This window comes from Pneumocystis carinii, assembly GCF_001477545.1.
Source record: "Pneumocystis carinii B80 chromosome Unknown supercont1.7, whole genome shotgun sequence".
Classification (NCBI taxonomy): Eukaryota; Fungi; Ascomycota; class Pneumocystomycetes; order Pneumocystales; family Pneumocystaceae; genus Pneumocystis; species Pneumocystis carinii.
The window spans coordinates 124,234-147,500 of record NW_017264719.1 but is presented as its reverse complement, the minus strand read 5'-3'; the positions used below and the strand labels follow the sequence as shown (position 1 = coordinate 147,500).

General features: G+C 26.0%; 16 protein-coding genes and 1 non-coding gene across 17 annotated transcripts in view; 7 read left to right on the top strand and 10 right to left on the bottom strand.

Annotated features, from left to right (window-relative positions):
- T552_05021 overlaps positions 1-275 on the top strand; it is a 4,239-nt gene extending 3,964 nt beyond the window's left edge. Inside the window, exon 1 of the ribosomal RNA XR_001936349.1 lies at positions 1-275. This exon is cut by the window's left edge and continues 3,964 nt beyond it. This is a non-coding gene — a ribosomal RNA (28S ribosomal RNA).
- A 551-nt stretch (positions 276-826) lies between these two features.
- Positions 827-1,658, top strand: T552_01693 (hypothetical protein; the record flags this gene model as incomplete). The annotated part of the gene is made up of 5 exons (XM_018370264.1): positions 827-980; positions 1,098-1,152; positions 1,199-1,298; positions 1,349-1,524; positions 1,568-1,658. 5 exons carry the CDS (start codon positions 827-829, stop codon positions 1,656-1,658), a joined length of 576 nt encoding a protein of 191 aa, XP_018225975.1.
- A 28-nt stretch (positions 1,659-1,686) lies between these two features.
- Positions 1,687-3,105, bottom strand: T552_01692 (hypothetical protein; the record flags this gene model as incomplete). The annotated part of the gene is made up of 4 exons (XM_018370263.1): positions 1,687-2,563; positions 2,610-2,778; positions 2,822-3,014; positions 3,073-3,105. 4 exons carry the CDS (start codon positions 3,103-3,105, stop codon positions 1,687-1,689), a joined length of 1,272 nt encoding a protein of 423 aa, XP_018225974.1.
- A 472-nt stretch (positions 3,106-3,577) lies between these two features.
- Positions 3,578-5,528, top strand: T552_01691 (hypothetical protein). Its single transcript, XM_018370262.1, has 5 exons — positions 3,578-3,683; positions 3,728-3,886; positions 4,036-5,092; positions 5,136-5,326; positions 5,372-5,528. Exons 1-5 carry the CDS (start codon positions 3,624-3,626, stop codon positions 5,480-5,482), a joined length of 1,578 nt encoding a protein of 525 aa, XP_018225973.1. The 5' UTR covers positions 3,578-3,623; the 3' UTR covers positions 5,483-5,528.
- Positions 5,529-5,642: 114 nt separating this feature from the next.
- Positions 5,643-6,451, bottom strand: T552_01690 (hypothetical protein). The gene is made up of 4 exons (XM_018370261.1): positions 6,286-6,451; positions 6,026-6,240; positions 5,808-5,978; positions 5,643-5,766 (listed from the first exon to the last, which is right to left on the bottom strand). The coding sequence occupies exons 1-4, from the start codon at positions 6,403-6,405 to the stop codon at positions 5,685-5,687; spliced, it is 588 nt and encodes a 195-aa protein (XP_018225972.1). The 5' UTR covers positions 6,406-6,451; the 3' UTR covers positions 5,643-5,684.
- A 1,091-nt stretch (positions 6,452-7,542) lies between these two features.
- T552_01689 (hypothetical protein) lies at positions 7,543-9,152 on the bottom strand. Its single transcript, XM_018370260.1, has 6 exons — positions 9,023-9,152; positions 8,940-8,969; positions 8,497-8,889; positions 8,336-8,447; positions 8,234-8,289; positions 7,543-8,190 (listed from the first exon to the last, which is right to left on the bottom strand). Exons 1-6 carry the CDS (start codon positions 9,105-9,107, stop codon positions 7,589-7,591), a joined length of 1,278 nt encoding a protein of 425 aa, XP_018225971.1. The 5' UTR covers positions 9,108-9,152; the 3' UTR covers positions 7,543-7,588.
- Positions 9,153-9,678: 526 nt separating this feature from the next.
- T552_01688 (hypothetical protein) lies at positions 9,679-10,382 on the bottom strand. The gene is made up of 3 exons (XM_018370259.1): positions 10,038-10,382; positions 9,950-9,997; positions 9,679-9,906 (listed from the first exon to the last, which is right to left on the bottom strand). The coding sequence occupies exons 1-3, from the start codon at positions 10,339-10,341 to the stop codon at positions 9,725-9,727; spliced, it is 534 nt and encodes a 177-aa protein (XP_018225970.1). The 5' UTR covers positions 10,342-10,382; the 3' UTR covers positions 9,679-9,724.
- A 206-nt stretch (positions 10,383-10,588) lies between these two features.
- Positions 10,589-11,437, bottom strand: T552_01687 (hypothetical protein). Its single transcript, XM_018370258.1, has 3 exons — positions 11,338-11,437; positions 10,981-11,278; positions 10,589-10,932 (listed from the first exon to the last, which is right to left on the bottom strand). Exons 1-3 carry the CDS (start codon positions 11,392-11,394, stop codon positions 10,631-10,633), a joined length of 657 nt encoding a protein of 218 aa, XP_018225969.1. The 5' UTR covers positions 11,395-11,437; the 3' UTR covers positions 10,589-10,630.
- A 34-nt stretch (positions 11,438-11,471) lies between these two features.
- T552_01686 (hypothetical protein) lies at positions 11,472-12,850 on the top strand. Its single transcript, XM_018370257.1, has 8 exons — positions 11,472-11,586; positions 11,632-11,745; positions 11,799-11,860; positions 11,908-12,053; positions 12,097-12,124; positions 12,171-12,306; positions 12,350-12,382; positions 12,427-12,850. The coding sequence occupies exons 1-8, from the start codon at positions 11,509-11,511 to the stop codon at positions 12,790-12,792; spliced, it is 963 nt and encodes a 320-aa protein (XP_018225968.1). The 5' UTR covers positions 11,472-11,508; the 3' UTR covers positions 12,793-12,850.
- Positions 12,851-13,106: 256 nt separating this feature from the next.
- T552_01685 (hypothetical protein) lies at positions 13,107-14,877 on the top strand. The gene is made up of 4 exons (XM_018370256.1): positions 13,107-13,491; positions 13,536-13,772; positions 13,817-13,923; positions 13,969-14,877. Exons 1-4 carry the CDS (start codon positions 13,153-13,155, stop codon positions 14,177-14,179), a joined length of 894 nt encoding a protein of 297 aa, XP_018225967.1. The 5' UTR covers positions 13,107-13,152; the 3' UTR covers positions 14,180-14,877.
- Positions 13,872-14,911, bottom strand: T552_01684 (orotate phosphoribosyltransferase). Its single transcript, XM_018370255.1, has one exon. It carries the CDS (start codon positions 14,863-14,865, stop codon positions 14,206-14,208), a length of 660 nt encoding a protein of 219 aa, XP_018225966.1. The 5' UTR covers positions 14,866-14,911; the 3' UTR covers positions 13,872-14,205.
- A 312-nt stretch (positions 14,912-15,223) lies between these two features.
- On the bottom strand, positions 15,224-15,715 carry T552_01683 (hypothetical protein; the record flags this gene model as incomplete). Its single annotated transcript, XM_018370254.1, has 3 exons — positions 15,224-15,299; positions 15,346-15,456; positions 15,534-15,715. The coding sequence occupies 3 exons, from the start codon at positions 15,713-15,715 to the stop codon at positions 15,263-15,265; spliced, it is 330 nt and encodes a 109-aa protein (XP_018225965.1). The 3' UTR covers positions 15,224-15,262.
- Positions 15,716-17,081: 1,366 nt separating this feature from the next.
- T552_01682 (hypothetical protein) lies at positions 17,082-17,675 on the top strand. Its single transcript, XM_018370253.1, has 3 exons — positions 17,082-17,215; positions 17,266-17,404; positions 17,451-17,675. Exons 1-3 carry the CDS (start codon positions 17,128-17,130, stop codon positions 17,629-17,631), a joined length of 408 nt encoding a protein of 135 aa, XP_018225964.1. The 5' UTR covers positions 17,082-17,127; the 3' UTR covers positions 17,632-17,675.
- Positions 17,676-17,896: 221 nt separating this feature from the next.
- On the bottom strand, positions 17,897-18,928 carry T552_04124 (hypothetical protein; the record flags this gene model as incomplete). The annotated part of the gene is made up of 3 exons (XM_018372175.1): positions 18,474-18,928; positions 18,172-18,427; positions 17,897-18,123 (listed from the first exon to the last, which is right to left on the bottom strand). The coding sequence occupies exons 1-3, from the start codon at positions 18,915-18,917 to the stop codon at positions 17,897-17,899; spliced, it is 927 nt and encodes a 308-aa protein (XP_018225963.1). The 5' UTR covers positions 18,918-18,928.
- Positions 18,929-19,684: 756 nt separating this feature from the next.
- T552_04123 (hypothetical protein) lies at positions 19,685-20,421 on the bottom strand (the record flags this gene model as incomplete). Its single annotated transcript, XM_018372174.1, has 5 exons — positions 19,685-19,868; positions 19,919-19,993; positions 20,041-20,222; positions 20,274-20,359; positions 20,408-20,421. The coding sequence occupies 5 exons, from the start codon at positions 20,419-20,421 to the stop codon at positions 19,686-19,688; spliced, it is 540 nt and encodes a 179-aa protein (XP_018225962.1). The 3' UTR covers position 19,685.
- Positions 20,422-20,820: 399 nt separating this feature from the next.
- On the bottom strand, positions 20,821-22,168 carry T552_01680 (hypothetical protein). Its single transcript, XM_018370252.1, has 7 exons — positions 22,043-22,168; positions 21,933-21,998; positions 21,792-21,892; positions 21,606-21,747; positions 21,478-21,560; positions 20,908-21,431; positions 20,821-20,847 (listed from the first exon to the last, which is right to left on the bottom strand). Exons 1-7 carry the CDS (start codon positions 22,122-22,124, stop codon positions 20,835-20,837), a joined length of 1,011 nt encoding a protein of 336 aa, XP_018225961.1. The 5' UTR covers positions 22,125-22,168; the 3' UTR covers positions 20,821-20,834.
- A 314-nt stretch (positions 22,169-22,482) lies between these two features.
- On the top strand, positions 22,483-23,253 carry T552_01679 (hypothetical protein). The gene is made up of 4 exons (XM_018370251.1): positions 22,483-22,597; positions 22,646-22,767; positions 22,817-22,969; positions 23,019-23,253. The coding sequence occupies exons 1-4, from the start codon at positions 22,529-22,531 to the stop codon at positions 23,206-23,208; spliced, it is 534 nt and encodes a 177-aa protein (XP_018225960.1). The 5' UTR covers positions 22,483-22,528; the 3' UTR covers positions 23,209-23,253.
- Positions 23,254-23,267: the final 14 nt, after the last annotated feature.

Sequence of the window (23,267 nt, the reverse complement as noted above, 5' to 3'; positions counted from 1 at the left end):
CGGGGTATTGTAAGCAGTAGAGTAGCCTTGTTGTTACGATCTGCTGAGATTAAGCCTTTGTTCCCAAGATTTGTTCAAAAAGAACATTTCTTCTGGGCGGTGAGGGGTGATATTTTAGCACACTCGCTTCTTGGAAGAGATGTTTTTTTTGGCGAAATATTTAAATATGTTTTGCATGAATTTAACTTTTGTGCCTGATAAATTATAATTCCACTTTTATAGAATCATTATTAATTAGAATCATTATTTTGTCCAGTGTTGCCTAAGTTTATTGTTGCCTTAGTTTAAGAGGTCGATATATTAATAGTTAGCATATAATTTTTTTTAATGCCATTAATTTTAATGAATAATCTATTTATTGAAATATAATTTTAGATAATATTTTCTGGATATTCTAACTGAATATACATTAAAGTTGAAAAGAATAGAAATGAAGAAACAGAGAATAAAAAACTTTGAAATAAATTTTCCATTGTATTTAAAAAATTAGGTAATAATATAACATTTAAAAAAGGATAAATTCTGGAAATTTACTAAAAATATTCAATTTGTATGCATGCTGAAAAATAAAGTAAATTATTTTTTTCAAAATAACAAACCCTAACCTAATGCGGCCTTATCTAACTTATCTAATGAAAAATAAAGAAAAGATCCAAAAACGCACAAGCGCGATTAGGGTTAGGGTTAGTTTTAAACAGCTAACAAATACGATAAAGATTTGTATAATAAATATTTAATTCATTTTATTAGCTCTGTTTTATTTAGAGAAGATAAATAATTTAACGAAATCATTAAATTTTGTATAAAATGTCCATTCCAGTTTACAATGAGAGGTTTAGGATTAATTCGTCCATTGAAACAAAAATCCTTTGCTTTAGGAATATGTAGATATTTTAATCAATTTAAATGGCAGGAAAAAGGAAGTTCTAACAAGTTAGATGAAAAAATAATACAAAAACAATGCAAACAAGATATTCAAGGTAAAATACAACTAGATTTATTAATTATGATAAACTTCTAATCTTGGTTAATTTATTCTCCACATTTATATTTAAAATATATCAAGTTTTTTTTAAATTTAAGACTTACTAAAATAGAAATATACCATAGAGGAATTAAATGGTCTTTCAGTAGAAGTAGTGGACCTGGAGGGTAGAACATGTAAAGTATATATCAAGAAAAGCTAACTTAAATTTAGTCAAAATGTAAATAAATTGAATACAAAAGTAGCGCTTCATATTGATTTAAAACGAAAATTAAATATTTCTCAAGAAATAATAGATGCAATTTATTCAAATGTAGATCTTTCAAATTAAAATAAAATCAATATAACTAAAAGCATTTATAGAACAGTCAATATTTTAACAAGAAAGGAGAACTAATACTCCGTTCTCAACGTTTTCGAACTCAAGAAGCTAATCAAAGAGATTGTCTAAAAAAACTTCATGAATTAATTACAGAAGCAAATAATAGCCTAGTGAAAAAGGAACCATCGTATAAACAAACACAACGAGTAAAAACAATGTATAAAATATAGGCTTATGGTAGCCTTACTAAATATATTCAGGATAGAAGCTTATAATGAGCGAAGAATACAAAAAAAACGGCAACATAGCGAAAAAAAAAAAGCAAGGAAAACTCAATTCCAACCGAATTAAGCAAACTCTATAAAAGACAATGCTAAAATCATTGTAAACAAATACTGTCTAATAATATTTTCAGCTTATTTGACATAAGATTCTGTATTTCTAATTTCTTCAATATAGAATATAGAGAGGAATTAATAACAATTCGAAGATTTTTATCCAAATTTTCTTTCTCAAGAAACTTACCTAAAAACAAACAAAATTTCTCATAAGATATTACAGAACAATTATTTTTCTCAATTAAAGTATTAAATCCCAAAATAGATGATTTTAAAACTTTAGGAAATGATATATCCAAAACATTTTTTAAAAATTTATTTAGTGGCAATATCAATAATAATATTTTCGCTAATTCTATACTGGATTCCTGATGCTCAATTAAAGAAATAATTTCATTAAGTAATCTATCTCGACATATCAAATTCTCAAACGATTCGATCATATAATAAAATGATTCTAATAAATCTATATTTTTCGGCATATATTCATTCGCTGTTTTAATTATAATAGATACAATTTCACCCTTCATTATTGGACTGTTTTGGAAATCTATCACAGAGACATTTTCAGAATCTAATAAACCTGTTTCCATATTCTTAAAGATCAAATTATCTTTTTTGTATTCCTCATAGGTTATTTCAGGAATCATAATCATATCTTTTTTCTTAGTCGCCTCATCAATATTTTTATCATTATTAAGCTCACTAATTCCTAATATTTTTTGTCTTGTATGTAACTTTATTATATAAATCAATTCCATTTTGCAATATTCAAGCCATAGTTCAGAAGAATACATATTTAATCGTATTCCTCGTTGCATTAACGTACGTGCAGCAGAAATATTACCATTCCAATTTAACTCGTGATATCCTGCAAATATCCATAATTTGGGTTTTGTAGGATGAAATTGTAATGCTCTATTCACATATAAACTTTAAACATGCAAATTCACAGAAATTTTACTTTGAAATAACTTTTCCAAGAAGTTTAGTAGATTTTTCATGCTGAGCATAACGAATATACTGTAACCATAAATCTTCATCACCATGAAACTTTTGAGTAGCCCTTTCAAATAAAAAAAAAATACGTCTTACACCTCCCCAATCAGAAATAGTAGGTTTTCCTTTAATATCTATAAAAGTAAATATTCCCTCTAAAATAAATACTTATTAAACTTAATCTTTTTATTCTCTTTTTTCTTAAAGCCTCCAAATTCATCTCATATTCAATATATTTTAAAAAATCCTCCTTCTTAACAATTCTACGTGCTAATGCATATTCAAATTCCGTCCTTCTTTTTATAATAGATTTTATTTCTACAGATGTAAATATAAGTTTTCTTTGTAAATCAACAATCTCAGGAAAAGACTACTAAAAAGAAAAAAAATATTTTACAAAATATTCTACAAAATATTAAAGAAAATACCTGTTCAAGAAAATATTCTGCCTTTTCTGCCATTCTTTAAAAAAAAATATAAATCTATATAACCATTCTAATAATATCTTCAAAACAAAAAAATATAATATATGTTTAAAACATTAAAATTATAGGTTTTTTAACTATTTTCTGGTTACTTAGGGCAATACCAAAAAAATATAAACCCTAACCTTATACACCTAAACCTACACACTAATCTTAATTTAGCTTTAACATTATTATTTCTTTGTTTAACATATCTAGATTTAATCGTTAGTGAGTTTAATTATTAAGAAAATGTTAAACTAGCAATAAAAAGCTAGTCAAAATTATTTTATCATTATAAAAGATAAATTGCCTTTGTTTAATTTAAAGAAACTATAATACTTTAGTCATTGAAAAAGCTAAAAATTTAACTTGTAAAAGCTTAAACATACGGGATTTAAAGAATATAATTTATTTAAATTATTAGGAATTCTTTAAGTAAAAGTAGAATCAAATTAACATTATTTATAAGTCAAGATAGTTTGAAAATTGAGCATAGTATCTTGCCGGTCAAGATGCATCAATCATCAACACGATTAATGCGAATGGCCGCAGATGGTCGTCCTTTTACTAATGTAAAATGAGGAATTTATTTAATGAAAGCTGATTTATCAAATAGGATTATAAAGATTTATTTTCAACATTAATAGCAAGTCTTTCTCTAAATACACATCGTGTACACTTTAAAACATTTCCTTTTTCTTTTACTACAGAAGAAGCGCTTGTTAACTTACGCTATCTTAGACTTACACATTCAACACGATTGCCAGATGCTAAGGTAAATTCTGAAGAACTCTTAACAATTTTGAAGACATGTAAAAAATAACGCGATTTGAAGAGTAATTTTTACTTTAAATTCATTAAAGTGTCTTTTTTTCAAATACTTTATTTCATTTAAGAAACCTAACAACTAATATTAACAATTAGGATCCGTCTAGAATTCTTGTTACAACAAGCACTACTACGTTTAGTATGGCAGAAGATATTGCAAAATTATTATGTCAAAGATTTATTCTTTCTCACTTTATTGAATCGGTTAATGAAAAAAACCTTACTGTTTTTAAAGATAAAGCTATTTGGAAATTAACACCAAAAGGAATCGCAATTGTATCTCGATTTGTTAAGAGAAATGGTGTAGATACACCATCTGTTAATGATCTTCTTGCATCTCCTTATAATACAATGCAACTTGTAATTCTAGAACGAGATCCAGAAACAGATGCCATACTGCAAGATCCTTTTATGATAGAAATAATATTTCGTCATTTTGTTGGCGTAGAACCAAATATTGTTTCTTCAAATATTCAAGATTCTCCAAATGATTATATTGATGGAATCACTGGTGTTCGTATTATTGAACAGAAATTTATTGAATCTTCTCGCTATTGTTTCAATGGGCTAAGTGCATTTTTATGGCTTATGAGATGTTGTACTACCATGACATATGGAGAGGCAAAAGAAATTGCTACTATATTTATTAATCAAAATTTAATTATTCGTGAAAATACAGAATCTCCTTCTAAAAGCGATAGTTTTAAATTCAGTTCTTCTAAAAATGATATATACATGCTTACTGATAAAGGATTTTCAGTATCAGGGTGGAAAGACTTAAATAATTATTCAATTAATTCAGTATCTACCAAATCGAAATTCTTCTCCATTGGAGCTAGTCGTAAGAAACAAACCATAATAAAAAATGCGCGGCCAAAAGTTATACAAAGAACTGATCCGGAAACGTATATGGCATTTCAAAAAGATATTTTTTATGATACTAATATGGGCCTTTTGAATAATGAGACAAATCACAAGCGTCTTTTTACTATTTTAAATAACCCTGCATTACGTTTTCAGTTCAGAATATTTTTACAAGAAAACTATTGCGAAGAAAATCTTTCTTTTTATTTAGAATCTTTACAATTTTTTCAACTTGCTGAGCATGCTATAGATCCTATAACTGTTCAAGAATCTTTAACAAAAGCTTATGGTAAATACATATAAGATTTAGAAGTATATTAAATCTTTAATAGATATTTATAATGCGTTTCTTGTGGAAGGATCGCCTTGCGAGCTTAATCTTGATTATGCATTAAAACAAAGCCTAGCAGATTGCATGACAACAATTGTATTAAATGATGATGAAACTATGAAAAATATTTTAGACTCTGTTGTAAAACTTTTCGATAAAGCACAGAAACAAATACTTAGACTAATGGCAAGAGTAAGCATATGATACTGGTCAATATGCATTTTTAATTATGAATAGGATTCTGTTCCAAAATTTCTTCAATTCGCTACTCAACTTAAAAATGATACCAATCAATTTCAAGAATTCATGAAGCAACCCTTCTCAACTCCTATTTCTCAAACATCATAGTTTTTTTTAGCAAATATATAAATATCCAAATTTAAATCTGTTTTTAAATTTATCATTTTCGTTTTATTATTATTTCTTATTCAAGATGCGATATATTTAATAGTGGTATGTATGTATTATATATATATTATTTATCATAATATGACAAATAATATATAATTGATGCATATTTTAGAAGACTATATTAGTAATACAATAATTTTTATTCGCTTTGATCTTCCATTTCATTCATATCTTCATTATCGGCATTCAATGTGCTCAACCGTCGTATCTGGTCCATAGATCTAATCATTATTAGCTTACTTATTATATTTAATTTATTTACTTTGCAAAAAAAGATCTAATCTCATTAATTTCCATTGAGCCTAAATTATCCATCTGAAGATGCGTTTCATTTAGAGAGCCGAGTCCATCTCTTATCTTTCCTTGTCTTGTTTCCCTTAAATCTCGTAAAAGACGACGAATTAACTCAGGTTGGTCCATATCATCTGAAGCACTAATACCAACATTAGTTCATAACATTAAACACAGATTTTTCAAGACACTTCAAGCAAAATACTAGATATCTCAAACCAACGGAGTGGTAAAGCAGAAAAACCATTTTCTACCTTATGTTCGGTCTCGAGAAATCCTTCTAGCGCTTCTTGAGATAACCATGAAGGAGGAAGAATATTTGCTCGTTTCTGACGCTTTAAGAAAATAGCCATCCACAAAGGCACTGTTACTCGGCTAGGAGGCTTAAATTGAGGAATAATTCCCTTCAAAAATAACTAAAAAATAAAAATATCATAAAATATTTTTACACCAATCAATGGCAAAGCATCCATTGTTTGCCTTGGAATAATCTCAATAGGAGAAAATTCTGCGATAAAAGAAATTTCAGATGGCGTAAATGCAAAAGTTTGACATGGTCTTAATGCCATTGAATGTACACCTTTTTTATCCGTTAAAACGAACTTCACAATTTAGGGCTTGTATCAATCATACTTATATTCTCAAATCATAATTCCTTTTTATATAATAAAAGTTCATAACAAATAGACTTTGCAACATATTTTCATTTTTTAAACTATATATTTTTTCCTTTTAAAAAAATACCATAAAAATAATTAATAAAAACTAAACCTTATATTTGAACATCTTTCCTTTTATTTTTGTATGTTTTAAAGAGTTAAATAGAGGAATTGTTATTATTCTCTTATAAATACATCCCAAATAGCTTTAAATAACCCATTTATTATCTAAAATAACTAATCACTTATAACTAATCACTTCTATCTCCAAATAGCGAAATATTATCTATAATTGAAAATAATACATTCTCTTTTTATAAACAAACATAATGTAGCATTCATTATTTTAATATGAATACTTTTTTGAAAGTTAACTTAAATGTCTACTAACAAAACCTTTTAACAAAATAAAAGAACCATTCAATTCTAATATTTAATCTTAAACTCAAAAAACTATAAATTAAACTTATAAACCTTCAAAAAACAATCAAAAATATTTTAAATATTAGATTAATTTACAAAAAAACTAACAAAAGCACCACACTGTTTCTACGAGTTTATTTAATAATTCAAGTAATGATATATTTTCAATATCCAGTAAAAATAATGCCATATTTTCAAAAAGATAGAAGAATAAATACTTAACATCAACAAAAACATAATTTGTTTAATCAAATCAATATGTAACCCTTTACTAGAAAAAAATATATCATAAAATGACCTTTAAAATACTAATAAAAGAAAATTCTAACAAGAACAATCATTTAATTTTCAATTATTTGCCCTATAACACATTCATAAACTTACGATTCCATAGATATCCACAAAATCTTAAATAATTATTAATTATAGCGCAGAATCTAAAAAAATGAAAAGTCGATAATCTAATTGTATAACGACTTTTATGCTTTAATAAATTTTGTAAACATAATGGTGCATCATAAAAAAATAATTAATTCCATAAGAAATAAAGCATTGATTGTAAAACTAGAACAAATATAAGCGCATAATGAACAATACCAAGCCCAAAATTAAGTCTTATATGCTCATAAATGATTTAAAAGTAAAATGTTGCCATAAATTCCAAAGAAAACTATAAACGAATAAAATCTTGATCGACATCAATAGAAGAAGAATCTGGACTACTAAAAGTATCTAAATCAGAATGACTAGATGAAGAACAGTCTTTAGAATGACTAGATGAGGAACAGTCTTTATCAAATGATTTCTCAGCAGTCTGAGCATTAGCATTTGAAATTAAGTCATTACGTTCAAAGTCAAAAGACGATTCATCATCGCTTGTAGCTAATAAACATTCTTTACGTTTGCGCGCAGCTCTTTCAATATGTGGGAGTCGACAATTCTTATTTAAGCATAAACCCTTCTCAGAAAAATCCGGGCATTCTCGTAAATGTTTTTCTCGACATTCAATACCCTTTTCGCAGTAACCATCTATTGCAAATGCTCTACAAATAGGAGCAGAAGGATTAACCCTAACATGGGCATATAAACAATTCTTATTTAAACATTGACCACGTAAAAAATGCAAGCACGCAGAAACACGATGTGGTGTTGGCTCATGAGACAAATCGCATGCATTTTTATTTGGGCATTTCCCCTTCATAAATAATGGACAGATAGCTACATGATCCGGGTCATGTTTATAAGAACAAGACTTTCCTTGCAAACATTTTCCTAAATTAATTTCAGTTTTTATTCGTAAAAAAAACAAAAATACCTGTTCGTGTATAATATTGACAATATTTCTCACTTTTTTTTGTAGGAGACTTATCTCTTTTATATAGTCAACATAAAATAAATAAATGTCCATAAAAAATACCCAATTTTTGACTTTATAAGTGATGTATGCCATAAGTTCCCATTTTTAGTCCTCCAAAAAACAGAACCAGATACAACAGCCTTTTTAGATGTTTCCATAAAAGGATCATTATCTTTTATGTATATATATATCAATAAATAAAATCATATAAAAATACACACCTTCTGCTCGAATAAGTTTATATCCATTCTTTTTAACATAAAATTTAACACCATCAATCATTAATTCCTTCATTTCATTCACCCTAGCGCCCTTATATTTATTTTTTTTAGATATCTCCTCCTGTTTCATTTTTTTCTGCAAACGGGTCTCTTCAATTGCTTTTACCCTTTTTTTTACAGTACTATCATAAATACTTGCATTAATCAACTGAAAATGCCTATCCTTCTTCTGTATCCATCCTGTAGATACAGATTGTGTCTCATTATTTACATTCGTATCTGAATGTCTTGTACTAATAACTAAAGACATATGTCTTGATCTATGTCTAGGATTTTTTAAATAGCTATGCGGTTTAAAAGATAAATTTTCGGCATTCTTATTTTCAATTTCTCCTACAATTCATATAGATTCTTAGATTCCTAAGACTTGTTTTTCATCTTACCTCGTTTATGTTTATGACGATTAATCGCTCCTATTTTCCGTTATTTCTACTCAAAAATAGACCTTTTTTTATGAAATATATACCTGCAACAGCAGCTATTTCGTTTAGAATAGCAATATCTCTAATCCTATCTTTTTTCTCTTTTTCTATACATTTTTTTTTCTCCATTATAAACTGGCCGAATATCAGTGGGAAACTTAAAATACTATAAATTTATAATTTTGTATATTTTTTTAATAGAAATAGAAATACATTAAAAAAATACATGAAAAGATGTAAAAACTAATAAATATCTTTGATAAGAAAAATCTTAATATAACTTAATTTTTTTATTATAAATATATACATATGAGAAAGACTTTATAAAAAAGCTTGTGTATATTATTTAATAAATAAAATTTATGTGATGTAATGTTTTTTTTTTCATGACTATTTTCAATTCAAAACTTATCTTAGTAATTAACTTTTCCTCAATAAAAAGATTTCCTTTATAATAAATAAATATGTTTTATTACAAGTGCCTGTTTTTAGTCATATAAAAAAAGATTAACAAATTAACTTAATCCATCAGTTACAGCATTTAGAATTAAAAGTACTAAACCCAAAGGAATTCAAACAGAAAATTGAATAATCTATATAAATATAGATAAAGTCATGTCATATAATTCTAAATAGCAATTTTCTGTTTTATTTTCAAATAAAACAGAAAATTGCTTAAGAAAACTTTTTTAGTCCATAAATGAATAAATCCCATTCCATAGTATGAACATACAATATAAAACCATTTAATTATGTTTGATATCTATAATAAGCCTGTGTTTTAAACGAGATACCATATCCAAAATCATAATACAAGGTATAATAAAAAAAGGTAAATAGAGAAACACAAGGATCATCTTATCTTTTAAGGTAATAAAGTATACGTTAAAAAAAATTAGTTCAAAAAGACATGCAAAAACAGTAGTTGCTACAATTGGTTAATTTTTGTATAAAAAACAAATAAAAAATACCTGTATGTGTTGCATAAATAAGGATAGGAATTTGTACACGGGGATCATCTAATTCTATTAAAAATTATACGCTTAATTTTTCTGTTACTGTAATAAAGTCCTTGAATCCCATAAAAAAACAAAGGTAATTGAAAAAAGGCTTCACACAATATAAAAGAAAAAAACCATCCTCCAGGATACGACTTCCATCCCATTAAAGGGTCTTTGAAAGTTGATAAATACCATAATTGTAACTTTGTTAGTCTTTCTAATGTCAATTTTTCCGGATAAATGGGTACCAAATCAATCAACAGCGCAACAAAAATACGTGCTATAAAATAACATGTATATAAGAAATCAACAGGCCTTTTCATAAGGCCTGGATTATCATTTTTTATTTGCAATATTTTCATATTTTATATCTTTCAAATATAAATTTTAAAGAGAAAAAATGTTTATATAATTATAATTAAATACAAAAAGATACTTTTTTAAATAATAAACAATAATAATAATAATTTCTATTAAACTTCCTCCTAGAAATATACCAAACTTGTCCTTATTAAATAATATTCTTAATTCATTAATATATATAACTTTTAAATCAAAAAACATGTCATTATAAATTCATGCGTATTCGATATTTGAAATAAATATAAACTTTTTTCAACTTTAATATATATTACGCTTAAAAATTCATTATTAAACTTTTGTAGATTCAAAACTTCCAAATCCCATTATTTGAGCCATTGAATCATCTTGAATCGATTCCTCTTCATTTTTAACATAACAAGCTTTTTCTTTACGCCTCATTTTCTTTTTTTCTTTCCTTTCTTTACGTTCTTTTTCTTCCATTGCTTGTTTTTCTGAAATTCTTTGACTTAAGCTAAATTCTGAATGTTTTTTCTCATCAACCATTTTATTTCTCAACCATGCAAGCCTTTTTCTTACATCCTCAAGCGTCGCTCGTTCTTGTCGAAGTGTTTGGTTTGTAGCTCTTAAATCTAAAAATAAATTAACTCCTCAAATCATCTATTAAACATAATTTTTACGTTGTTTACTATTAAGATGATCAATCCAGCTATTCGAATCTTTATATGTTTCATTGCATGCTTCACAATAATAACCCACTCCTTTTCCTTGACGTCCTGTTGATGCTCCATAGGGAACAAGAATAGTTTTATTCAAATTTTCCTCAAGATTTAATTTATCTCTAGCTTCCACTATTTTAACATCGGGGGGTGTTGCCTCACGCTTAAACTTTCCATGCTTCTTTTCCCATTTTTTTTTAGCCTCTTTCTTCTCTCTTTCTTCTCTTTCTGCTGCTTTCTGTGCATATTCTGCTAAGTCCTAGCTTATCATTAATTTTCAAAAACACTTATTTTCATCAAAAATATGCCAATTCTCACCCAAGTTTTTCTGAAATTAGGCTCTGTGCTATTTTCATAAATTCCTCTAGAACCCATCAAATAAAACTAATAATATCAGCTAGTTATATATAAATTTTACTAAGTACTCACCTTAGTATAAAATCTCCAGATCTCGATCACTTATCTATCAACGTTCAAAAAAAATAGAAAATGTGGGACAGCCTAGATCCAGAGATATTGAGGCTTCGATTACTATCAAGACCCCAATTTTTGGAGGTTATTCGACAAGTTAGTCATAACTTTTAAAATGCAGGTATTTAACGTATTTTCTAGACACATCCAGAGCTAGCAGAAGCAGCAGTTCATAATCCTGAAGAATTTAAAAGAATGATCCAAAACATGTATTTTGATAGAAACTACTTAGAAATCCAAAGACAGAGGGAGATTGTGAGTTTTTTATACTTTTTTGAAGTTGTTTATGAGTTTTAACGGATTTCTAGAGTGCACTGAACGCAGATCCATTGAATGTGGAAGCACAAGCAAGGATTGAAGAAATTATACGGTGATATAATTTCTTTTGGATAATGGATTAAGTTAAATGTATTTTAGTCAGGAAGCAGTGATGGAAAATCTAGAGAATGCTATGGAATATCATCCAGAGAGTTTTGGGCGAGTAACAATGTTATATATAGATGTGGAAATCAATAAACATAAAGTTAAAGCATTCGTTGATTCAGGTGCTCAAAATACCATAAGTAGTTATTCTTTTTTTTTTTTAAGTGTTAACTTCTTATCAAGTGAGTCCATCATGCGCAAAAGCATGCGGGTAAATTTTGAATCTAATAGATAAATATATTTCTAAATTTATAAAGAATTACTCACTTGATTGATAAACGTTTTTGTGGTATAGCCAAAGGTGTAGGCACAGCAAATATCATTGGACGTATTCATACTGCTCAAATTAAAGTGGGACCACTATTTTTAGCATGTAGTTTCACTATTATTGAAGTATGAAGGGTTTGCTAATATACGTTTCTTTAATTTTTTCTAGGGAAAAGATATTGACATTTTATTTGGTCTTGATGTTAGTTTAATTCATTATCAACTATATTTACTTACATTTTTAAGATGCTTAGAAGCCATCAAGCATGTATTGACTTAAAAAGGAATGCACTTGTTATCAATGATACATTAATACCCTTTTTATCTGAGACAGAACTTCCTGATAACGCTAAAATGGAAACAATTTATGTTCCAGAAACAGTAAACCATAATAACGAACAAACAGAATCCGCTAATACTCAAAAACAACCAGAATCTCGAGATAATAATAATATTTTAAATCAATCAGCTTATAAAGGACAATTAGGATCAAAATATCAAGAAGAAGATATCCGTCAATTGGAAGCACTAGGATTTTCAAAAGAAGAAGCACTACAAGCACTTGAAGCTGCAAATGGAGATGTCTCTATGGCTGCCAATTTCTTATTTTAAATTTAATAAACCTAAAATTAATATATTATATTATTAATATTTCAATTCAAAAATTCTATGACTTTAATATTATAAGCTATTAATCCATTTGAAATAACCAATATTTTGGGTAAACATATTTAAATATATCAATAATTTATATATTTTTTTTTTCTACATTTTTTTAAATTCAAATATCATTGTTTAACTTATAAAATATATCAGGTCTTTTCATAAAATCTTGTTTTTCTATAAAAAAAATATCAAAAACTAAATAATTATATCATATGAAGGAACTATGTATTTATTAAACCTAAAATCTTTGCTAAATTATAAAAGTAACACAAATTTCAAAACAAAAAAGACTCAAAACCATAAAAAATGAAACAAAAAAGAAAAAATATAGAAAAGAAAATCAAAAAAGACAACTTAAAAGTAATAAAAAGTAGAAAATTTCTAAAAAAAGAGAAAAAAATTTCAAAAAATACACAAAAACAAAACAATTTATCTATTTCTAAAGAAATATCTACATATGAAAACAAGGAAATTAACAAATCCGTTGAAGAAACAAATAAAAACACACAACTTACAAAATTACAGCAAAAAATGAAATTAAAATTATCAGGAGGAAAATTCCGTTTAATTAATGAACATTTATATAATATTACAAGCAGAGAAGCAATGGAATTCTTCAAAAAAAACCCAGAAATGTATGAAGTGGTAATATTTTTAAAGATACAACATATTTTACCTAACAAATATAGTATCACACAGGCTTTCAAAACCAGATATCATCTTGGCCAAAGAATCCAATTGATTTGATAATTGAAGACTTATCTGAATTTATAAATGAATCTACAGAAGTAACGCTCAATGTAGCAGATTTAGGATGTGGAGATGCAAAAATAGCAAGAACAATGAAAGATATATCAAATATTAAAGTATATAGTTATGATCTAGTATCTCGAAACTCATTTGTTACTACATGTGATATATCTAATGTATAAAAGTCTTTTTTGAATGCAATAAAAGCTAATTCTAATAGCTGCCGCTTAAAAGCTCAACAATTGATATAGCTATTTTTTGCTTAAGTCTTATGGGAACAAATTATATCGACTTTTTAAAAGAAGCATGGAGAATTTTGAAAATGAAGTAATATATTAGATTTTTAAAATTGTCTTCTAAATTATGAAATAGTGGAAAACTATGGATTGTTGAAATTAAATCTCGATTTATGGATAATGAAGGAACAGCCTTTTGCACAGCACTATCGTCACTTGGATTTTCGCTTGTAAAAAAAGAAACATCAAATAAAATGTTTATATATTTATATTTTAAAAAAACTAATGAACTTAATGAAAAAAATTTTGGCATATTACTCAAATCATGTATATATAAACGGCGGTAGTCATTTCAAATATCTATTATACCCTTCTAGAGAGCACTTTCTACTACATACTTCTCACGATATTCTTGTATTAATTTCAATTTTTCTTCATTTAGTTCTTTTTTGGAATAATCTATAATATCTTTGAAAGTAATAATTGCTTCTACTGGAATTTGATATTCTTGACGCATCATTTCAACTACACTTACTTCTTCGTCATTTCCTTTTTCTTGACGATCCAATATTTCTACAATTCCAACTAGTTTTCCTCCTTCTTTTTCAACAATACTTATTGCCTCTCGAATTGCTGTACCAGCTGTAATTACATCGTCCAAAATCAATACCTTCTTTCCCTTCATTGATGTCCCAACAATATTACCTCCTTCTCCATGATCTTTTTTCTCTTTTCTATGATATACAAATTCAATATTCTCTTTAGTTTTATCCAGTTCACAAAGTTTTAAAGTTGTAATTGCACCTAAAGGAATTCCTTTATATGCAAGTCCAAAAATAATATCAAATTCAATATTCAAATTTAAAATAACATGGGAAAAGGCAATTGCTAGTGATTTAAGAAGAACAGAACTATTCATAAAACTACTATTAAAAAAATATGGACTTTTTCGACCAGATTTTAAAAAAAATGTACCAAATTTAAGAGCACCAGATTTTTTTGAATGAAAAAGAACATCTTCCTTATAACTCATCTTTATCTTTATAAAAATACCTTTTTAATATTTTTTTAACCAAAAGATATATGTTGAAATCTCGATCTAAGTTTTAAAACAGATAAGCTTATCTTGATAATTATAATCTAAAAAAACCTTTTATTAACAATATCATTTAAACTATTCAAGTTGACATCATATTTTATATATATATCAAAGAAATATAATACATATATTTTAAAAAACCAATTCATATATAAAAATATGATAAAAGATAGATATTTTCTAAAATCTCAAAAGTTCTGATGAAAAGTAGAAAAAATATTTATAGAATATTAAAACAATAGATTTTTATGTCATGCAATTCTATAAAAATTAAAAAAACCAAATAATACATGATAATTTAAAGATATTTTAGATAAAATATTTTCAATCTTCAAGCATATTTTCCAAATAGAATCATTTCATTGTGTCTTTTATATTTTATAATTTTGATTTATATTATTAAATAAAACCAACTCAGAAATATAATCAATTTTAATAGATATGCTACTTTGTTCAATTATTTTTGCTGCATAATCTTGAACCATGTCAACACTTATATCAAGTAACTCAGAAAGTTTAGAGAAACTAATATTATATTATAATTTACTTATTGATAATAAATTGTGTTCTATAATAGCTTTCATAATTAGTCTTTTTATTACGAATATTCTGGCCATTGTATTTCAGACATACATTCCATAGAACTCAATTCATAATATTTCTTACTTGTTTCTAAAAATTTCTCGCTTTTATCAAGAAATTTTACTTGAATTAATTTAAAACAAAAAAAACACACTGGCTCACATGTATCTTGACCAAGATACGCAACTTTCTCAAAATACATATTAAATAAAGCTATATTTTCTATTTCCAACAAATTTCAAAGAATTCATACATAAATTTCTAATTCATAATTGTCTGAAAAAACCTTAAAGTTATATTATTCTCTATAAACTTTACACAATGAACAATTCATTTAATTCTAATGCAATTTCATATAATATTTTAATAACCTAATGATATTCACAAGTATCTTTATATATTTTTGCTAACTTTTCTTTCATCCTATATACTAGTTTAATATCCATAATTTTAATGTGTTTTAGATAAAAACATTTTAAGCATCTTCTTTTTCATTGAAACATCTTCAATTAAATCTAATTCTATACATTATTCTGATATTTTCTGTATATTCAAACATTTTTCATTATTAGCAAAAACTTGAATCAAAAGCTATTCAAGTTCTTCAAATTTTTCTAAGAATCTTGTAATTTTCTTTATATATTTACAAAATATGATAGATTATCTAATAAAAGGCATTCTTATGGACAACTAGAAACATCTTTAACCAAATTAACTTCCATCTTTAAAAATAAATTCCTAAATCTAATAATTTTTGTATTTAAAAATCAATAATAATAATATATATATAAACTAATGAATTCGCTTAACTAAAAACCATATATATATGTTATTTCATCTACTAAAAAATACTTTATAGAAATATTAGAAAAAGCATCAAGAAATAATACAAAACAAATCAATTCATAAAAATCTTCTATCATATGTAATATATAGTAAAAAAAAATTTAATATAACCCAATATATTTTACAAAAAAAACATTAAACATATTCTAAATTCCCCATTCTTTTAAATTCATTTTGATTTATTCATACTTGTCTATTTTTCATAAATAAACCATCCATCTATAATTTAACAAACTTAAAATACATCAAAAAATGACATATATATTAAAATTACACTGTCTGACATCAGATTAGATCAAGTTGAATAATTATAATTAAAAATCATTCTATATCTACATATACTAACATTTAAGGCACTAAATACCTCTAAAGAACCAATCTTTACAATGGCCTTTATTCTGGGCTTTTAAGCCTTAAAAAATAAAAGAATACATCAAATATGTCTTTCAAACGTAATTCATCACTTGTCAGACCTACTACAATACATTTAAAATTTATCTTTTTAAAAATATTACAATATTAAAGATTAAAATAATATTTAAAAATAAAAAACCAATAAATTTTATTTAAACCAAAAAGACTAAATATTTATAAAAGAGCTATTAACTTCATCTGATTTACAATACTGTTCATGTCATTTTTTCAATAGTTACAGCTATACTATACGGAAACGTTGCCTGAGGAACAACGTTACATATAAATACCCGTGGTATTAAGATAACTTAGAAATATAATTAAGATAGTTATAGAAATAAAAGTGCATTTTAAATGGAGAAAATGTCTTCATCACAAACAGGCAAGCTGCCTTATAAGTCTAAATTTCCTATAGCAAGAATTAAAAAAATTATGCAAGCAGGTACATATAAAATAGAAGCTAATTGGGATTACAATGACTAATAATATTAGATGAGGAGGTAGGAAAAGTAGCACAGATTACGCCAGTTGTAGTTTCAAAAGCCTTAGAGCTTTTTATGCAATCAATTGTAGATGAAACGATTAAACAAGCTCGTATTAAACAAGCAAAAAAAGTGACGGTTGCACACATGTAGAAGTATCATTATCGGAAAAAAAGGTCCTAATATATTGTTTAGGAGGAGCGCAATTCATTCTGCAGATCAATTCGACTTTTTAATTCATATCATAGATAAACATACCAATACAGGAGGGTCTGAAAAAGATACAGGACATTCATCAGAAAAAATACAAGAAAATAAAGACAATATAACTTTTCATGAATCTAATCCATCATCAAAAAAAAAGAGCAGCAATTAAAATAAAAGCATATTTTATGTTGAAAAAATTCGTATAAGCATAGGTTAAAAGAAAGTCTTTTTAAAACCGATGATTCAGCTAATGTGAAAGAATATCACGGCAATTTACTTTTTTTTTAAAATTTACTGTATATTAATATCAAAAAAAATACAGAATGGAATGGCGTGATAAAGGACTTTAAAACAAAAAAGAACATATAAACCGAAGCCATAGATAATATAAAAATAATGCATATTCATAAATAACAGGTATGCTACAATCGATTTTAGCTTCCTTGGAAAGCTACATCAACTTTTTTGGCAATCGCATCTTTCTTAGCACTAAAACCAGTCCCTTCACTAGAAAGCTGCAGAATCAAAAGTTTAGACTCATTTTTCATAGTACCATTATTTTGTACATATAAACTAGATTCACATACATAGCAAACTCCGGATTCACGAACAAATTGATCTAAACAAATAGTACATATAACATGACCACATAATTTCATAACTATAATATAAATTAGAAACATTTCTTATAAAAAATAGAAATGACTACTATAAGCGCCAGATATATTAGAGAGTTTTTTTTTACAAGAAGGACAAATTCTGAGGGTTTCTTTACTTTCTGTTGATTTCTTCTCAGTAAAATTAACCGAAATTAAAGACTTAAGTGATATTTTATGAGGGTTGCCTGAATTCGATGCGGGACAAATAGGTACACGTTTTTGCTTTTTTAAAATATCCTTATTATTCGCTGAAGGTGTCGAAGAAGGAATCCAGAATGATCCTGCTTTTGGCTTTGATTCTATTTCCTAATAGTCTATTTAATATCATAAAATTTCAGTCATATTAATTTACATGTTCTTTAATATATTTTAATTTTTCTCGATCTCTATCGTTTTTCGCAATCATTAGAAGCTCTTTTTTGTCAAGTTTAAATACATCTTTAACTTCTTTTTTTTGTAAAACATCATCATCATCATGTTTATTATCATTATAACGTGTATTAAATCCCATTTGCAATACTTCAAATTCTTTAATAGTACGCATCTTAACAATCTCTTCAATTCTTTTCTCTTCTATTTCATCCTGACGCTTCTTTTTCTCTATTTCTTCCTCCATCTTTTTTATCTCTTTGCGTTGTGTTAAAAGATTCTCCATAATACATACTTTGCAAAAAATATCTCCATTTTCTTCACAGGAAACTGTATCACGAGTTTGAGAAAGACATAAGTGGCATGCATCAAATAAACGAAATGAATCACTCTCAAGTCTTTGCTTTTTAGTTCCATAATCTAACATAGAACGTTCATCTAAAAAACCATATCAAAAACATAAAATATGTATTGATTGAAGCAATACAGTTTGTAAAGAAAGATAAACTAGTATTTCTTTTTGAGTGCCGTGACATTTAGAAATATATTTTTCAAATTTTCATATCAAAGTAAAATCTAAAATATAAATTAAAAAACAAACATATTGATAAATATTAATCTACCTTAATATTAGATTTAAATCTAAGAAAGATTTAAAAATATTAATATTTTTGATTTAAAAATCTAGAATTTAGTAATTTATAAGTTAACCCGTTAAATCCATCAGACTATAAGATATATTTATAATAGAAATTCAATAATAATATTAAATATATAAAAACCCTCATATTTTTAAACTGATACTCATATTCATGAAATACTAAATAGAAAATAAGCCAGTATAAACCATAACTAATTTTTAAAAGTTAGAATAATCATAAAAAAATATAAATACCTATAATATTAAACCTTAAAAGATAATAAATGATCAAGATACTTTCATAGAATCTAAAGCATTAGCATTAGATTATTTCCCAATTAATCTATAAGTATAACTGTTAAAAAATAACAGAAAAAGAATGAATAGATACACAATAACATATTCCCAAAATCAAATTTGATAAAAAATTAATAAAAAATAGAAAAAAATATACCAAAATATAAAGAAGATTTGCATTGAAAGATATTCATTGTAGAAACTTGTTTAAAATATCACAAATTAAGTAATAAGCCCATATTAAGATCCCAGATATTTTTATTTCAAAATATCTATAAATTGAAAACCAGATGTTAAATTTGATTTCTCATCACCTAAAGCAACTTCATTATAAGACGAACGTACACATGCATTTTTAAACGTAGGAATGAGACATTCAATTAGAAAACTCTGTATTGTTATATATCCTCGAGCAATTGTATCACATGCCATATATTCAATCTAAAAATATTTAACTAATTATCTTTCCAAATACTTTCCGCTTCATTTACATTAATTATTACACCTTTATTTGTACTTGCTATACGAACTATAAAATCATTGATTTCATACATATCACCATCAAGCTAAAAAAAATTAAATATATATAACAATAAAGACACTCAATAAAAACATGAATTGTTTGTCTCATATTCCAAAGCTTTGCCTTTACAATCATTTGCTCAAAATCCCCATTTACTTCAATAGTTGTCTTATTAATCTTACAAAAAAGAATTCCAGGATGATATGACATAGAAACCATATGTAAATGTTTAGAATACCTAGTATAAAGCTTATATGTCATAGACCATCCTCCTAAAATAAGCCCTTATCAATATATTATAAAAGATAAAACTCCAAAGCTACCTATTACTTGGGCTAAAAATAACTGAAGTCGCTGCTGAATAGACTCAATTAACATCATTCCTGTATCATCTTGACATAAGAAAACACTATAAAATGTTAGTTTTTTTATTTTAAAGAAAAATAACAAAACAAACCCAGAAACTGGCATATTTTTAAAGATGCTTTTTCAATAACTAACGTTGATACTTAATTAGAGAAAAAATGAATAGAATTAATGTATAATCCTAGACTATTTTAAGCAAACATAGAAAAATAGTAATTAATTTTTTAAAAAAATCAAATAAAACTCTAAAAACTATAAAATATTATGTAAATATTAAAAAGTTAAAGTCTAAATGGATAAATATTAATCAATTAAATGATTGATTTGTATTAATATTGATATAATTTAAAACTTCGATTTTAAAAGGAATTTGGAGGGATATTTTAGAAATAGAAGCAAAAAGAATGAATAGTATTTTATAATTCAATATTTTTAAAGTATAAATATAAAATTATATCTTAAAAATATTGAATTTTATTTATTAAATTTAAAATACTTTAATAAAAAATAGCCATTAATTATTCATATGTTCTAATTACGTTAAAATATTCAAGTTATTTCAAAAATAAAATTAATATATAATTGACTTACAAATTATTTGATACTGTTTTTAAATCCAAAACGGTAGAATCAATTTTTGTCTCATCATTAATTATAGAAAGCCCAGATGATTCATCATATGATAAACCCTGTTCATCTTTGGAAGATAACTCTTCTTTAATAACAGTAGAATTATTAGAATTTTCATCTTCAGAAGCTTCTAACATATCTGTTATCATTTTTTCAACTTGTTGTTTCATATCAATAACATGATCTATTTTTTTTTGAATTTCATTGAGTTGTTCATTTTCCTTGCTCAACATAGAATTATTCTCTTCAAGAAGAGCTTCTAATTGCTTGATAATATCTTCACGTACCAAAATTGCCGCTTTAGAAGTATTATAAGATAATTTAAGGGATTCTAATAATTGAAAAAGTTTTGAAACATATAATGGCGAAGCAGGTGTAGCTTCCGCTTCTATAAGTTGTGAATAAAAGCCAAATGAAGAGCCAATTGCCAATGACGATGATGAAATTGATTCAATAAGACTATGATACAATAAATTAATTCTAGACTAACCATTGATAAATATAAAAAAATAACTATCAATAGTAATTTACCAATTCCGGGGCTAATGATGATTTCAATGTTCCCCCCAATTTATTACCACCAGATAGCGTTTTTTTTACACTTTTTTCTGCAACTATAAAAATTATTTTAAATTAAAAAAATATTCAAAAAAATATACTTTTTAATCTTTTATTAACATCCATAATTACATTTTCAGAAAAAACATTCCTTTGTTCCCATACATTTGCCACATGTTTAAGTCTATTTTGAACATCCTGTGTTCCATGCCGATATGCATTTTCCATTGCTTCTGCAATAACCTTGAACAAAATAAATACACAATACGACAAAAATAAACACAGACTGTTGAAAAAGCATTGACAAATTCCTCACGTTTACGAGCTTTAGACTGTTGTGTTACATCATTCGCTAAGTAAATCAAATTCAATTTTCTCAATCCAGACGCTTCAAAAAATAAGAACATATATATAACTAAGACCTTTACCATCTAAAAGACTCTGCATCCACGTCTCAACAATTTGTTTTGCACTTCTTCTATGAAATAAAACCCCTACATAAATTAACATAATTTTCTCAAAAAAAACCTAAATAAACATGATGAAACACTAGTTATCTCTTCTTGAGATCCACTATTAAGTGCTGCAAATTTAGAACGTATCAAATCAGGAGTTGCCATTGATTTAATAAGTTTTTCTTAATCACCAATAAATTGAATCTTAAATACTCAAAAAATACGTTTAAAACTCGGGAAAAAAAGTAAAAACAACAACTTAATAAGAAATACAATAAGAAATCGTGTTTCAGGACGTTTAAAAGACTATTTTAAGCCTTAATTGCCAATATTTGACTATTTCTTAAGTCTGACGACTCGATAGTAGATCGCTTGATCAACTACATAAAAATAGAGGTACAAATAATTAAGAGGACGGCGTCTAAAAATTAAGAAAAAAAGGTTTTTTTTAAGAAAAAACTAATAGAAATCATAAGATCTAATGATATTAGGAAAAAAGAGCGAAAAAAAAGCAGTATTTAGAGGCCATTTAAAGGAAATAAACCTTATAGAAGAAAGATAAAATTTCCATGTCTAATTTTCCATCATTAGAAGAATTTGATTCAGGGATTTGCTGCAAAATAACTGATAAAAACAAAGTAAATTAGGAAAAGACTTTTTTTTTGGATATTTTTATCATAAAATAGAATAAAACAGAAATACAAGATGAAATATTTATGAAACGAATACCATTGAAAGATATAGATATACAAACAAAGGATACGATATGCAAAATTCCAGAAAATACTGATGATTCTATTTTTCTTGAGTAATTATGATATTACTATAAAGTAAATAGATAACTTAGATAATGATAGAGAATGGAGACAACGAAGAGAAGCAAATATTCAGAAACAAGATGAGGAAGAACGATTGAACAGAGAAAATAAAATAGAAGAAGCCAAAAAGGCTATTGATGAGTTTTTCGAAACGTATAATGAAAAAAAAAAGGAAAAAATCAAAAAAAATAGGTTATAAAAGTATATATTATAGTTTATTAAAGATTAATTTTTAAAATAGGGAGAAACAGGAAGAATTCATATTGAAAAGAGATAAAGATATGCCAGGAATGCTATGGGAGCGTGTTGTTAAACTTCTTAATCTTTCAGAAACATCAACTGGATTAGAAAATAGTAATATGTCAAAATTTAAAGAATTATTATTAGACCTTCAAAAAGACCCAAATGCACCAAGTACAAATGACATTTAATTATTCTAATATATGATAAATTTAAATATGATTTTTGTAATTATAGATATATTTTTTAG